At 43.7% G+C, this 16077-nt stretch overlaps 1 protein-coding gene across 1 annotated transcript; it reads left to right on the forward strand.

Moving 5' to 3' along the window:
- The first annotated feature begins 4878 nt into the window (after window positions 1–4878).
- On the forward strand, window positions 4879–9615 carry KIF2B (kinesin family member 2B). The gene is given in 9 exon segments (XM_014281527.3): window positions 4879–4904; window positions 7636–7744; window positions 7747–7861; window positions 7864–8206; window positions 8208–8241; window positions 8243–8426; window positions 8429–8979; window positions 8981–9325; window positions 9328–9615. Coding segments are annotated over 9 exon segments (1995 nt in total).
- The last annotated feature ends 6462 nt before the right edge of the window (window positions 9616–16077 follow it).

Genomic DNA, 16077 nt, shown 5'->3' on the forward strand with positions numbered 1-16077 from the left:
TAACACCCCGCAGTGCCGGATTCTCCCAGGCTGACCATACATTGCTTACTGAGTAGCACTTGGCTGGTCCAGCGGGGCCTCGTTCAGGTCAGCTCATTCCCTCAGTAGCATCAACTCAAGTGTAACGGGCAATGAGAGTCATCGCTCACCCACGGGAGTCCGCAGAGCTTACCGCTGCATTAGGACTGATCAGAATAAATTACATCTTCAGGTCAGGAAGGGTGTCAGCGTTTGGCTCTGTATCGCTAGTTAGGTTACTGCCTGGGAGCTTGGCATCTGTATAGCTGGGAGTCACCACTGTCTTGACCACAAGACGTTGTTGGCATCTTGGCAGAACAGTTCCATGGCTTGGAGAGTATCATCTAGCCTGGAAGGGTTCCTTTCTGTTTCTTTAAATGTCCCAGATGCTGTGCTGAGTGAAGGTGATTATGCTTTCCTGGACGAGCTGTCATAGAGCACAAAAGGAGACACAGCACATTGCAAAACAGAGTTAATATTTAGACGTTTTCTATCTGAATATGAAATCTGATGTCAGAACCTGCGGTTTTCCAGGGAGGCTGTCTGAACATGGCCATGTCGTCTAGGTATAAATTTTTGTTTGTTAGCTCCGGAACAAGCTAACTAATGAGCACTGCCTTGTCCAGGAGTCAGAGAAACATTTTATAAAAGAGATTGAAAGGAACCTGACAGCCATTACAGTGAAAGATACCAAAGCTGCTCCTCCAAAGATTCTTCCCTCATAGCACATGATGAAGCCTAAACATCCATAATATTTTTAGAGGCTATTTTGTTTGATCACCTAGGTTACTGTATTAGTACATGATGCACTTTCAGTCCACTACTTTGCATGAGATTGTTCAATGTTGAGTACATATACAGGCCTTTATAACAATTAAATCTTGTAAAGGCCGTGACAGATGCCAAAATGTTTTCCTACGATTTGCAGAAGACGGGTAGAGACATGAAGTACCTTTCCTGAGCTCACCGGTTCCCTTTGGTGGGGTTCAGCTTAGAACTCAGGGTATTACTCCTTTCCCAGCCTCTTACTAAGATTCACGTTCCCAGCCCACGCTGCCCCTCCCAGTAGAAGCAAGGAGAGAACTCAGCAGGCTCGTGTGCAAGCTCTAATTCACATCCCCCTGAGCTCCTGTGAGTATCTATCCTCAAACGTTATGGCCTGAACTTAGCAGGAGAAATAAACTTAACCAGCCAAAAACATTTCTAAGCTATACTTGGCAAGCTGGATCCCTCACAAGGCTTCATCCCTTCTGTGGGTTGGAATTACTCCTAATATACTTCAAAAATACTAGTCCACGGTATAAATCATTAAAGTCTAGACCATGTTAATATTGTACACAAGAGCATGAGGATCGATAGTCCTTGTAATCTCTTACCTAAACATAGAAGAGCTGCATACGCTGTTCACAAAGTGCTGGAATCTATCAGCACGGTGACAGCCAGGTGACTGGGAAGCAAGCCCTTACTGGTGCCAACCAAGAGAGGATAACAGCCTTCAACTGGTTTTTGCAAAAATTATTCTATGTCTCAGCTTTACAAATTTGAAATCTAGAGTGAGTCACTTACAATCCATGCGTGAGCACTTAGGTAGGTAGCGTGACTTTCAGAACTGCAAAAACCTTGTGTTCCCCACAACTTCGAAGAGCACGAAGGTCACCCGGCACTCATCAGAAAGCTCTAGAATTTGGGGGTGCTGGCATTTGGGGTTGGTTGCTCGGTACCCAAATGCAAGGAGAGTGGTTTGCAGTTGTAGATCCTTGTAACCAACAAAACCCAGCTACATCTGCGTGTCTCTGAGAGTCGGATCAGATTTTAATTAACATTTTGTTAAGTCCTTTGAAATGTTAGGGCTTAAAACAATTATATGACTGCACAGCTCCATATTTTTTTTTAATGAAAGTCTTGTAAAGGGGATCTTGGAGCATTTAAGAACAACTCTGATTGCATGTTCAGCCAGATGAGGGTAGTCGGAAAGATTCAGTAATTAGAGTTCGTTACTAAAAGCTTCTCCATGTATTAAACATTAACAGAATGTTTCTAACTCTGAAATGAATTAGACCTAAATAAACTGTTGTATGAATTGGCAGTATTCACTCCCTGATTTTGAGATTAGTTACATTAATTTCAAATACTGCTTTCTGCCAGGAAGAGACTAGTAAATACATGATAATAAAAATTGACTGTGCCTCATTAAAATATTAAGAAAAGAGTATATTGCTTTCATTTTTATTTTTTTTTTTTTTGGTAACTCATTATAACCCCAAACTTTCATTGAGTTTGCTAGGATTTATCCTCTTTTGTAATGACAACAATAATTATTTTGCTTTGGGTTTTATTACTCTGTAATATGAATGAAAGTTGCTTCCATCGCTTAGAGAAGCACGGTTTAGCTCTGATGGAAAACTGTGGAGCTGGCAATGTTCCCACTTCTCCAAAAAATGTTCTGCAAGTCCTCTAGGTCCCTCGGTATGGCAGACCCCATCTGTGCTTTCCTGCTTACAGTTGTTTCCCTTATTGAGGCTCATGGTTTGTTTGGGGTTTTTTGAGTTGGGTTTGGTTGGGTGTTTTTTTGAGTGTGTTTTTGGGTTTGTTTGGGTTTTTCTTTTGCAAATTGTGATCAGGGTCTTGGTCTTGCAAGGAGTTTGCATGTGGGCAGATTACCATCCATACAACTCCCATGAAGTGTGACACACTGACTGTTATTTGCCTCATCGGTTTCATCTGAAACGCCGTGTTTTAGAAGAAAGGACAGGTTGTCTGTATTAAAGTTGTAGGTTGTGACTGCAGCTTTTTGCACGTAGGGCGAGCTGACAGTTAGCTTCATAGCAGTGGAAAAGCAACAGAAGAAATGTGGGATTCTTTTTTTTTTCTTTTTTTACATCCTGTGATAGTAAAGCATCTTCTTTTAACAGACTGTGCATTATATCTTTGCTGCTGCACATTGCATTTATTCTCTGGTGACTCATAGCAAGATTGCAAATCCTTTACTTTCTTCCTTAATATGGTAGTATTTTAAAAAGTACAAACAAAAAATCAATGTATGTTTGCAAATTATTAGATGGGTGTTTGAATAAGTTACAAGGTTTTAAGCTGTTGCACAGTATGCGTTGGAATTCATTTCAGGTTTTCTTTGTAGATAAACAAAAGCTTTAAAGACTGGAAAAGACTGGTCCCCTCCCCTCTCTGGAGACACTGTCCTCTTCCTTTCCCTTCCTCTCTACTCGATAACTGCTGTCTGCTGAAGAAAATTTGTCTTTTTCTGGAAATATTTACATGCTCTTCAGCACAACAGAGTCCTGATTTTAACATGAGGTCTTTAAATGCCACCTTAATGCTGGTCAATAAATAACCATCCCTAAAAATACCCGTGGACATGAATCTTGATTACACCCCAGCATCTGGGTTTGCGGCAACATTTCCTTGTGACAATTCTCCAATTCTAATCCAACACAAACTTTCTGATATATTACAGAATAGCTACCTCTTACCATGGTAACAATTGCGCCTTTTCTGTCCAGATGTGTGCTTCTGTCCCCAGGATGCTGCAGGGAAGTTGGAGCACTGAGGCAGTAATTTTATGTTAATTTACTATTTGGGATCTGACAAAGAGGTGAAATTAACATCAAAACATCCTCATCCTTTGGGTCCTGATTTAAGATGGTGCTTGTCTGGGAGAACTGGAAGAGGGGGTTTGATCTCTGCATGTGCTTGGGTTGGCACAGGCAGCTGCTCTGGTATCCCAGGGTGAGGATGGGAGCGGGTGGCTCTCGGTCCCCTGGACTAGGGCTGTGGCTGGGACATCCCACATTTGTCAAGGACTTCAGCACCTCTAAGGTAACAGGCACGCAGCCACCCTTATGCTTTAGGAAGAGGATTTTGCACTACTTTTTTTTTTTTTTTTTTAATTACTGATTAATTGATCATAGTGCTTGTTTAATCTCTCATTTTCCCCATCTGTGTTGGATGATAAAAGCTGCTTGTAAATGCATAGCCATCAAAACCATTAATATTTGTCAGAGTTTAAAACATGTAATCTCAAGCCAAGTACAGTCTTTTTTTTTTTTTTAAAGCATATTCCTTATAAAAGAGGCACTTACCTAAATTTGGGTTCTCCTATGTACAAAATCACACATGATTACTTCAGCAATTAGACGCCACGGTGCAGAGGGAGCAGGAGGGCACTCCCGGGAGTGACTGACAGTCCAATACTTCACAAGATGGGGCTGTTGGAGTCAGGTTGAAGGCTGAGAGCTGTTAAATGCAGCAGGTGTGAATTACTGCTCTATAATTTGTGGGACTGGGTGTTTTATTAGAATTATAAAACAGCCTTATGCAAAAAACTGTTAAAGATGCAAGGGCAAATAGTAAGATGTAACTGGGGCCACACCTCAAGTTGGCATCCTAAAGTCTGAAACAGCAACAAGGTATTACATCAGGGAAGTGAAGGGAAAAAAATGGATTCTTTTAAATGGATTAGAATAATTGGAGTGCATTTGGAATGTTTACTTCTAGTTGCTTTGTCAGTTAGCCGCTGTATTTGCCTGTCACAGTCTCTGCAGAACTCCCCTGTTCTGTTTTCTCCTGGTAGCATTTCTTCCCAGTGCAGAGGCAGCTCAGGTCCCTACAAGGACGGGGGTTTGGCCATCCATGGTGTAGCAGCTTTCTCACAAGGATTAATCCCTTATATAAATGACTGAAGCGGATGCACAGCATTGCCATTTTGAAAGGTACGCTCTAGTTTTGAGTGTCAAGCTTTAGTACTCACTGTGATGAATTTATAGCGGTACCTGAAGCAGAACTCACTGGAGGCTGCCGTTATCCATAGCCTCAGAAAGTCACGCTGCTCCATTTCCCATCGGGATGTCAGATCTGTGGGCTAACGACAGGTCAGCCCTTACCGTTACATGCAGGAGCTGAAAACTGAAGCCACCTCCTTTAAAACCAAACATGCTGATAAATCCAAGCACATTCTTATGCTTATACAAATACTTGAATTTCAACAGGTGGGCTCTCAGTAAAGAGTGGTTTGGGGTTTGTTTGGGAAAGGACAATTGATGAGTGTTTACTGTGGAAGAGGGGCTGGGATGTAGGCTGAGCTCAGGAAGAACTAAATCAGCTTCAGGTTGTGTGGCTGTGCCAGGCAAGCAGAGGAGCCTGGTGCGATCTAATGAGCTCAGCAGCTGCTCGGTGTCAGTTTGCAACAATGCTGTAAAAAAACTGATTTGATGTTCTGTCTCAGGAGAGACTCATATTTAAAACACATATTTGGATATTTGTGTTCTCCAGGATGCTTCTCTGAAAGAAGTCAAAAAATTGTGCCTGATCAATAGCATAATTTCTGAGTTTATTTTTTGGCAAGTTACGCCACTGCTGGTTTTCTAGATAAACCCAAATGTAACAATTTTATCTTTTTGGTTACTCAGCATATGGTCCAACCCTGAAAAATACTGTCATCTTTGGCTCCTTTTGGGGTCAGAGGGTTTGAAGTGTGGTTGTCTTATTTACTAAGCATATTATCACAGATCCAAAATCATCCTGGCCCTGCAGTGAGGTTATATTACCTTTTCTAGGCAGGGAATATACAACTGTAAGTATCTGGAAGTCCCTTGGTTTTCTTCAGTATGTATTTGGGCTGAAAATTTGTGTTCTTGGAGCACTGGAAAATTAATCTGGATCTAACTGAAACTGGGTGGCAACCCTCAGCCAGGTGGGCTCCTTTACTGTGCCACCTTGCTGTGAGCACCGCTGTACTAAGCCTAGTAACACTCCCCAAATTAGTTTTCTGTTATGGTTATTTGGGGCTATTTCAATACTTTTACAAAATTGAGTGATCTTCTCTTACAACATCACTAATTAAAACCAAGATGAGCAACTGCTTACACAGCTTGGTGGGTATGATTGCAGAGTTACTCGAGCACATGTTGCAGCATATGTATCCTCTAGGAACATCAGATGAATAAAAGTTGTTAAGCTATCCAAGAGCGAATGTCAAATTCTTCAAGCAAAAGCTTGACTGAACTCTGATGCCCATCTGAGTTTCTAAAAATGTCTCCAAACATTAAACAGAGAAGTGGTTTGCCACAAGGATTGATTTCGTTATATCCCTCTGGCCCATTCATGGGAGGCTGCTGCAGCCTGCTACTCCGGGGTGTTTTGACCTCTGGATCTGACAAAAGAATTTGAGCGAGGACTTGTACTAAGAGAGGCAACGTTGCCATGGAAAGGTGAACAAGCCTTTAAAATCACAGCTTTGCTCTACCCTATATCCCTGGCGCTCTGTGTTTCTTCCAGCTTATCTCACAGGGTACACGGCAGGTTTTTATCTCCAAAATCTGGCCAACAAGTTGCTGCTGTTTTGCTACTCTGCATCCTTCATCAGGCTCGTGTTTTCAGATGGAGACCCAAGAACTAGATCCCTCTCTAACAGTGACATCGTTTCCCCACATAAAGATGTTTTGAATTACATTTAAAGCATGTTCAAAGGTGTGAGGATTTAGGAAAGGACAAGCAGCTGAAAGCAACAGTAGTCACAGTGCCTACATCCCCCAGGCAAAAAAAAAATGTGAATATTAATTGCTTTCCTTCAAGAAATTATGACACAGCTTAATTGGTGGTTTGGCTCCAGGAAGACTGGTAAATAAGGACATCCAAGATTCTCCTTACTGTTCCCTTTTGGGGACCTCAGACTGCCTGAATTCATCATTTTAAGTTACCAGTCAAAAGGCAAGAACAAATGGAGACCTTCTAAAATACACCTTCTGAACTGGTTTTATTTGCTTCAAGCATATGTTACGTTTACCACTGTTTCTGCCCACGTTCCTCTTAGGGCTATTATAATGTTTGAATATTTTTGTAAATGATGGTCCTCATCACTGAAGGTCTGAATCTACCTGCCAGAATGAACCAAAACTCTTACATAAGCCAAGATGTTAAAAAGATTTTTTCCTGTAGCCGGAACTTTGAAATTCTCTACCCAGGAATCCAGATAACTGAATTATTAATAATAATAACTGAATAACATCATCTGTACCAGTACCAAATTGATATCAAATTCTTTCTTGTGGATGCAGATGTACCCATTGCACTTATGCTGCTGCAATGTTTTTTATTCATTTTCTACTAAGTCCATTTTTTCTCAGCCGGGATTTCAAGGCATGCAAAGCTTTTTAAAAGAATTCAAAATTTATGTTCAAGGTAATTGAAAACAACATGTTGCTTTCTGCACTTTTGTGTGGTCACTGCAGGACAAAAAGGCTCTCTTGAGTCTCTGCGCTTGTGTCATTGCTATAAATTCTTGTGTCACCAGCATTAGCTTAACGCAACGTGACTGATCTAATTAGACACAATGTGTCACAGCAGCTGCCCGCCAGCCTGGAAACTCAAACAGGCCTTTTCAGGTGATGGCAGCTTTATGTTCCTTCCACCCATAACAGCTGATTAAAACCACCTCTCTTTTCAACCTTGAAGCTGGGCCCTTCCACACCCCCCAGGGAGGCCACCCGGGCATTTGTGCCACATTGCAGGGCTCCGGCAGCGCTGAGCCCCGTGAGATGCCCCATGGCCAGGGACAAGCTCCAGCCCTGCCTGCTCGGCCAGGACAGCTCCTCTGCCCCGCAGCCGGGGCCCAGGGGCAAGTGACAGTGTTGCCGGGCAGTCTGAGTGCATCCGCTTGGGCACCTGCGTGGAGATCGCACACAACGATGGGCGCATCCGCCCGGCACTGGTGATGCTGAGCTCCGTGAAAGCACTTCCAGCATCCCTGCAGAGTGGGTTGAGAAAGGAACCAACAAGAGCAGTCAGGCGGATCTCCAGCTCATCTTTGCCCTCAGCCCTCACCTGGCCAAGGGAGCACGTCCATGACCAGCATCAAGGCCCCGCAGTCAGCAAAAGGGGACCAGAGTTTGGTCAGTGAATGGATGGCGCAGCCCATCAAAGTGAAGAAGCCACCTGGGAGCAGAAGAGGCCCCGTGGCTGCCTGGCCTGGCTCCAGGGGCTGCAGACCCAGTAGGACGTCACCACGCGTGTGGCAGATAGAAAGGCTGTGAGAACAGCAGGAATGGCGGTGGCTGGAGGTGCAGGAGGCTGCTTCACTCTGCCCCAGCACTGGCGTGATGGCCACAATCCAGAAGCGCCACAGCCACCTGGACTGCGAGGCCCTGCGGGCTACGACACCGTGGCAGCCCCATCACATCTGCGTGTGTTCAGAAGCAGCCACTGAACCAACAGGCGGGCTGAGCGCAGCAGCTGCGATGGAGTAACAGTGCCCTGCCGGGACGTGGTGGTGATGTATGAAGCTCAGCAGAAGCTGAACCTCACATGGCACCCAGACAACCAGGCCTTCTGCTTTGACTGTGCCTTCGATGATCATGCCACCAAGCAACAGCCCCTGGTTGGTGTTTTTTTATCTGGGACATGGCTACCTGATTTTTCGATGGCCAGACAGGCAGCGGCAAGACACCCACCATGAAGAGAAGTTTTCAGGAACTCTGAGGGATCTATATACTGGTTGTGGAGGATGTCTTCTGCAGGCTGCAGGACCTCAGCTGCTAGAAACTGGAGCTTTGAGTCTACGGGGCCTTCTTTAAGATTGATGGGAGCAAAGTGTTTGACCTTCTGAACCAAAAGCAGCAGCTGAGAGTGCTGGAAGGTGAGAAACAGCAGATCCAAGTGGTGGGGCGGTGGGAGAAAAAAGTCACCAGTACAGAAGATGTCATCAAGCTAATTGAAATGGGTAGCAAGTGTCACGCATCAGTCAAGTCCTCTGCCAACGCTCACTCCTCCTGGAGCCATGCCATCTTCCAGATCATGTTCAAGAAGAAAGGGCATTTGTATGCCAAGTTTTCCCTGATTGATTTGGCTGGGAATGAGGGAGGAGCTGACATCTCCACTGCAGACAGGCGAACAAAGCTGGAGGGGGCTGATATTAATAAAAGCTCCTTGGCACTCAGGCTGTGCCTTGAGTTGGGTGTTGGGGCATAAGAGAGCCCACATCCCATTCAGGGCTAGCAAGCTCACCCAGGTCCCAAGGGGCTCATTTACAGGGGAAAACTCTTGAACCTTCACGATTGTCACTGTCTCTCCAGGAATGAGGTCCTGCAAGCACACCCTTAACAGCATACAGTGTGCCAGCCATGTGAAGGAGCTGGTGGGGAGTTTAAATTCCCTTGGATATCCCTGACAGGAGGTGTTCAGGTTTCCACATCAGCTGAAAGGTGTGAAGAAACCTTAGACTGTTCAGAACTACCCCAGGACAGCTGCGTTACAGCTGTTTGGGGTACAGGCAGACAAGGAATTCTTCCCCCCAGTCACTTTTTTTCAGTGCTGTTTGGAAAAACACGGAAGAGAAAAGAAGTGGATGAGAAAACGCTTATGGAGGAGCATCAGGAATCTCTGCCATGGTTGAAAGTATTCTTAGAAGTGGCTGGGGAAATAGACTACAATGCAGATTTTTACGCTGCACAGTTTGAATCAGTCCTGGGTCAAAAAATTGGCATCCTGACCAAGTTCCAAGAAAAAGTCAGATTATTCCATTCAGCTCTTTGCAAGGAAGAGCAGGGCAGCAACCAGAGCTGCATGGAGAGAGCCCGTGTGCTGTAAGCTGTGCCGGAGACCCCTGGCCCCTGAATCTCCTGCAAAATGAGAGCTGTTATGGTGCGCTGCATCAACTGCCCAACAAGTCGAATGCTTAAAAGATCTTAAATAGCATCTGCAGGGATATTCTGGTGGTGTTTTTTCTTGAAAATGGTGGGTTAGACATGTAGGAAAATAGTACAGTGTTGTTTCCAGGTGGTTTTTTGCTGCAGAAAGTAAAATTGTGCAGTTTTGAGGATCTAACCTGTAGGAAAAGGCAAGAATTTACAGAAAATGTATCTCACCTCATCTGGGCAGGTTTCCTCCTCGTGACTGTAAAAATAAATAAATCAATATATAAAATCTATCTATACACTCATACACGTAGATGTACCTCCCTCCCTCGATGGAACCTGCTCCGGGGTTGTGTCAAACTGCACCAAAAAATGAAAGTTGGGTTCCCAGGGCAGGAGGCATTTCAAGTGACATAAGAAAGCATTAGAGTGCAAAGCACCGTCATTTCTGAGCATAATACATTCGGGAAATGAGGGTTGTTTTTTCATGGCATCATAAAATCAGATGAAAGATCACAGCAATTGCCCGACCAGTGGGGAGAAGATATGCCTGCAAGACATGCAGAGGGAAGCAGGGGAGTCAGTGCCCCGTATCAGAGGCCTGATGAGAGGAGATTTCCCAGATCGAAGGGTCAGAAAAGCTGCATATAACAAAGCACCATCTGATGCGTATCAGTGTGATTGCGGCGTGCTCCAGGCTGGCACATCATCCTACCCCCGGAAAACCCTGCGAAAACCGCTCTTGGTAGAGAGGTTAAAGCATCAGGCACATAGCTATGCTTATTATTCAGCTTGGAAATTAATTAGAATAAAATACAGAAAGGATAACAAATAAGTGGAAGAAATTAAGTGGTATAAATCATACCTAATTAATTGATTGTAATCTCCTTCCATTTGCTCATGCCATGTCAGCTCTCTGGCTGTCGGTCCCATACGCTGGTTTGTGCTAGTGATCGTTTTCAACATCTGATCTGGTCTGATGAGCCCAACGGAAGAACTTCAGCAGCCTTTTAGCCAAACCAGAAATTTGTTTTCAGTGATGAAATTATGAGACACCAGACATTGTTTAAATGCTGGTCTTCGTCTAGTAATCACACGCCATGCTTTTCAGCTTCAGTGCACTTTACAAGCATTTATTTATTGGCATCCTGCTTGTTTTGGTGTTCCTAATTTCAGCAGCTCGTCGTTTCCGAGATGCAACGACACATAGGTACTACGTGCCAGATTAAGATGAAAGTGTGCTGTTTCCAGCAGGGATTTACCATGAAAGGGTTTTTTTCTTTCTGAAGAGAAACTTCTTTGAGATCCCTTCCTCAGCATTTCTCTTGGATACTTGTGTTTGAGGTGCTGGACATGGTCGAGCAGCAGGTTGTAACGCCCAGGTACCCCAGCATGGGGTACAGTGGGTGAAAGCACACAGGGCCCATGGTCCCTTGCTGGGACTATTTAGCATGCTGACTTTTCGCTGGGTGTAGGAAGTGTTTTCCACACGAGGCATGTGATAGATTCCCTCTTTTAGCTGCCTGTGGTCTTTACTCCAGGTCTAAGTTCCTGCTGCTCACATGCTGTGGCCATGCGTTAGCTATAAATCATGAGCATGAACTGTTTTGGCAAAAGGGGCTATGAATTAATTGAGTTGGGCACAGTTCTAGAAACACAGTTTTAATGAGCTGGAACAAAGTCATACCAGGGCGGGGTGGTTTGCAGTGAGTAGGAAAATGAATTTTATTCTCTTTGTTTATACTCACACATTCAGAAGGCTGTTTGCAACTCAGCTCCGAAGGTAACTCATGAGCACACCCTACTGCTTTCCAAAGGAGATGCAAAAGGAATTAACTACATTAGCCTTTTCTTTTTTAAATTTTTGTGGTTACATGCAGTCTTGATTAACCTCTTTTCCTTCTTTGATGGTCTTAATTTACATATTTCCCTTTGCTTTCTAAACATAAATCCTATGTATGTAGAGAACCTCTTCTTATTAGCTGGACTTCTGCCTGGTTTCTGTGAGTTTGTAGCCCCAGAACACCCCTTTATATTTTGGGGTTGGAAGTGTGCTTTAAGCATGTCCACAGAGCCCGACACATAAAGGTTCACAGAAAATCCTTCTAAGTTTTACCAGCCAATGCATGCCTTAGTAATGAAACCAGAATCAGATTAGGTATCCTGGGGTTTAGGTTTGCGTTGCTCTGGTGACCATGAATGTTCAATTAAATAAAGATCCCTAATTAATTATAGTGAGGTCAGCCATTCACTTAGCCTGTTAAACAACTGAAACACTTTTATGGGCTGCATTTTTGTTTATAACTGATTGTAGCTGAATGAACAAGAAAAGCAACCATTGTATAAATAGAACCTGGCTAATCTAATCGTTCAACACCTGATAATTAACCATAAATACTGCTATTCTGTTATGCTGCAAGGATTTAAACCTGTTCTCTTCCTACCTGTGCGATTTCTAGGGGAGATTTTGTTGCGGGTGAGACTTTATACATAGGAGCTCTACACGCACACACTGCTTCATACGCCTCTGCCTAACTTTCGTAAGTGTTTCATAAGGACTGAACATAAACACTCAGAACCTCCTCTGTCAACAACTGATAGTAGTTCCTACCGCAACTGTATAAATATAGATAGACGGATAGACAGCCAGCCAGATGTATATGCGTTGGTCTAATTTTCCAACAGCTACCTTCCTAGTTCTGAGCTTGGAACAGCTTTGGCTGTAAAATATATGATTATTTTCCACAGTTCTCTGGTGTTTGCTAGTTAATTTTGTTACAGCAGTGCTGCAGTACCTCCATAGCTTGGTTCTGTCTCTGCTGAACCCCTCCTTGTTAGGTTTCCTCGTTGCTTGTTCCACTTCTTGCGTGTTCTCCCCGTGCAGTCCTCAAAGGTTTGAATTCCCTCAGTGGAAAGAAACGGAATGCCCATACGCTCCATCAAATAGTCAGGACAGTTCAACACATAACATGTGTCAGCTGGAAAATAAAATTGATTCATCCACTAGTTTTTTGAAACATTCAATTGCTTTGCCCTCTGCTCTCACATCCACTTGCCTTCCCAGCTACTCCTCCTATTCAAACTGCCCTGCTGGCTGTGACTCGCCGTACCAGGCAGTCAGCAGTAATATTGTTCCTTGTATCTTATAATCTTTCCTTTCAAAACTTCTGCCAGCATCAACAGCTCTCGTGTCTCACAAAATACGTTTTCATTCCTCTTCTAGCTTCCAGAGTGACTTAATTGTTGGAATCATGTTTTTTTTGGGGGGGGTTAATTAGTCTTTACAGACTTCTAGCATTAAAAAAAACACAAACAACTTGGAAAGGTCCAACCTAAATACTTCTAAGCTGGAAGACTATGCTGAAAAAAAATATTTACGGAAAGGTAATCTTGTGACTTTTGGAACCAGAAATAGGATGTTCAAATACTTGGCTTTGGCAGTACAACTCTGCTTAAACCTTCCTGGCTCAGGCACTTGTGACCAAGCCCGTGCAAAGGTACCTCCTCAATACCTCTGATAACCAGGTATTCGTTGAGCATTGAAGGCATCGTTACTCAGTTCTGTTTCTGTGGGAGTGCAGGGAAACCATCCAGAGGGCTGAGCTCAGGGCCCACAACACCCACAGCTCGATGAGGTTTTAGGAGAACCCACTTGGGGCATCCTAGGACGGGAGGTGGCCCCACGCTGCTGTAGGAGGGTGGAAGGGGAGAGCCAGGTGGAAGAGGCCAGCACAGGATCTGCTAGCTGTGTGTCATGGGTGATAGGAAACGAGTGGGGTTCAACCCCAGCAGGAGCCCCCAGCTTCCCAAACTGCAGCATCTGGAGTTTCCAGTTCAGTTCTAAGGCGTCAGTCAAAATGGGAGCTGCGATGAACGGATCAGAATAATCTGTACCCTGCAAAGACAATCTGGGAGAACAAGACACCTTCTGGTACTGCCTCTGCAGCAGGCGGTCTGCAATTTGCTCAATTTAGCATCAAGTAAGCATGGCTGAATTTAGTCCTGTATTTTTGGCTTTATTATTATCTATTACAGCTCAGCCTGTTATCATGAGGCTAACTCACAAGGTTTTATTCAGATTTTTCTCTGGTTTTCTGCTCAGACAAAGCCCAAGGCAACTGGGATTTTCCAGAGTAGAGAATGACTGTTGTCGCTAATAATAGCTTTAGTCAGCAACATATGTTTAGTGATGCACATCAATATTTGTACTTTCACAGATGCTAAGATTTTGCATCGTCGATGTCATTGTGTCCGTGAGCATGCTTTATCTCAGTGCTATAAAAGTACATGTAAAATCCTCAATTTTTATACCTGTTTCCCAAGCTGAAAGCCTGTGGCTGAAATCCCTCTGTGCTATCAGGCAGCGTTACATTACAAACCATACCATTCCTACTTTGTACCAGAATCCCGCGAATCTTTGAAATACGCACCTCAGCTATGATTTACAAGGTATTTGTGTCATTTTCTTTTTGTTTTTCTGCAGAAGCAGGTAATAGCTCATAGGGTATGTTGAAAGGCATTATGTCTGGAAGCAATTCACCTGGTATTTTGCCTCACTCGCTCCTTTAACACTAGAAGGAATATGCAATGGAAACAGTGTTGTTATTCTTCAGATTGTTCCTTGAAGTTTTCTTTTGCTTCTGCCTTTACATTGAGTCCTTCTTCTTCTTGTGACCTCCTAATCATTTCCTCAGCAAGAGACTGGGATGTGGCATCCGAGGAGGTGATTTTAAGTGAAGGGGGAAAAATACACCACGGAAGAGGAAAGCTGAGGTGTAAGGATCCTGCTTACAGGCAAAATTTTCTGTGCTTAGGTAAATGAGAACAGAAATGTTTAAATCTGCATCCCAGTGTTGTCCAAATAGCAAGCACACTCTTGTAGCAAAAAACAGTCTTGTAGCAACATCCCACTGTTGTCCAAATAGCAAGCAAATTAGAAAGAAAAGTCCTGGCAATTCCTTCAGCCATTGGACTGGATGGAGGGAGCTGCCCTGCTCTTTGCAATACTGTTTCTTTTACTGAATAAGTGTGATCAAGTCTATATGGTGAAGGTTTGGCATTTATGTATGTGACGTTGGCTGGTTTGTTTGAAAGAACACCTATTTGTCTGTGCAGTTCAGGTGTCATCTGTTCAGAAAGGTAACTGGCCTCCTTCAGATTCTGAGTGACAGAGGTTTGATGAAAATCTTCCACGTGGCTTTTCTCCTTCCTAAACACTTACGTTTTGCTTGAATTAATGTGTGCCTTCCAGACTCATGGTAAGAAACAAAATATCAGGAACCTCCTCCTCAGGACTGACTGGGGCCAGGCTGGTGGCAGCACCGTGCACCAAAAGGCTTGTCCACTTTTTCTGAGTGAGTCAGCTGGTCACAAAGAAGCCTTTTGCTTCTTGTGTTTTGGCTCCAAATAGGCTCCTACGACCACTGATCTTTTCTCAGGGAACTGTATTTTTGTTATTGAGGAATAGGATGGTAGCTGGTGAACAGTTGCGGTGTAATAACCTCCCTCGTTTGCTCTGTCTCATCCTGAAATTGATATTTAAACTGATTCTCATTTGTTAGACTCATCACCTGAGAGCTGACTCTGCACAGGTCTTGCTTACAGCTGTGCAAAAGGGCACCATGCTGCTCTGGAGTGTTTTGTGTTGTTTATAGGCAGTGTTAAGAATCTCTTAAAATAGGACATTAGAGCTCAGACTTCACTAGGATCCTTATTCCCTCCTCCTGCAGACTCTCCCCATCTTTTGCTGTGGTGGGATGTTGCCTGTGATGCCTCTCCCTCATTTCTTGTCTCTTGACAAACTACTGCTGATAACCTGGTCCTTCCCTTTTGGTGAGTTCATCCATGCCATCCTTCATGTAATCATTCCAAGGAGAGGAGAGTAAATACACCACCCTCACCTTTGAAAGAAAAAAGTCTAAGCAGAAACGTTTCCATCTTTGACACTTGCCCAGTTAAGCTTCCCACATACCTTTTTCTTTTTCTCCCACTCACGGTAACGTTTTGGTTACTAGTGCTATTGTGTTACAATTGCTTGTGTGAGCGATTGGCATAAAAGCATAGCAAAATATCTTTTTTATTTTGTTTAAACTGGCTGCTAAAACCTTTTAGAATTTTTGTGTGTGATTTGCTAGATGATAAAGCACAAGGAGGTGCAGGATTCATGTTTCAAAATGTATCATGTGTTAGTGAGTGCCCTAGCTTTACACTTTTGACTTAGCAGCTTTGTGCAATGGAGGTTGAAACTACCAATAACTGTAAATATAACCCATTTTTATTGGCATAACAGTGACATCTATTGTTCAACATCATATAAATCCGTGCCACTCATAGCAACTCCCTACAGGTATTGAACTGATCTTTCCCAATTTCACAAGATGCAAGCATGCAAAGTCAAATTATCGATTCAGAGAAT

This window comes from Falco cherrug, chromosome 1 (genome assembly GCF_023634085.1).
Source record: "Falco cherrug isolate bFalChe1 chromosome 1, bFalChe1.pri, whole genome shotgun sequence".
Classification (NCBI taxonomy): domain Eukaryota; kingdom Metazoa; phylum Chordata; class Aves; order Falconiformes; family Falconidae; genus Falco; species Falco cherrug.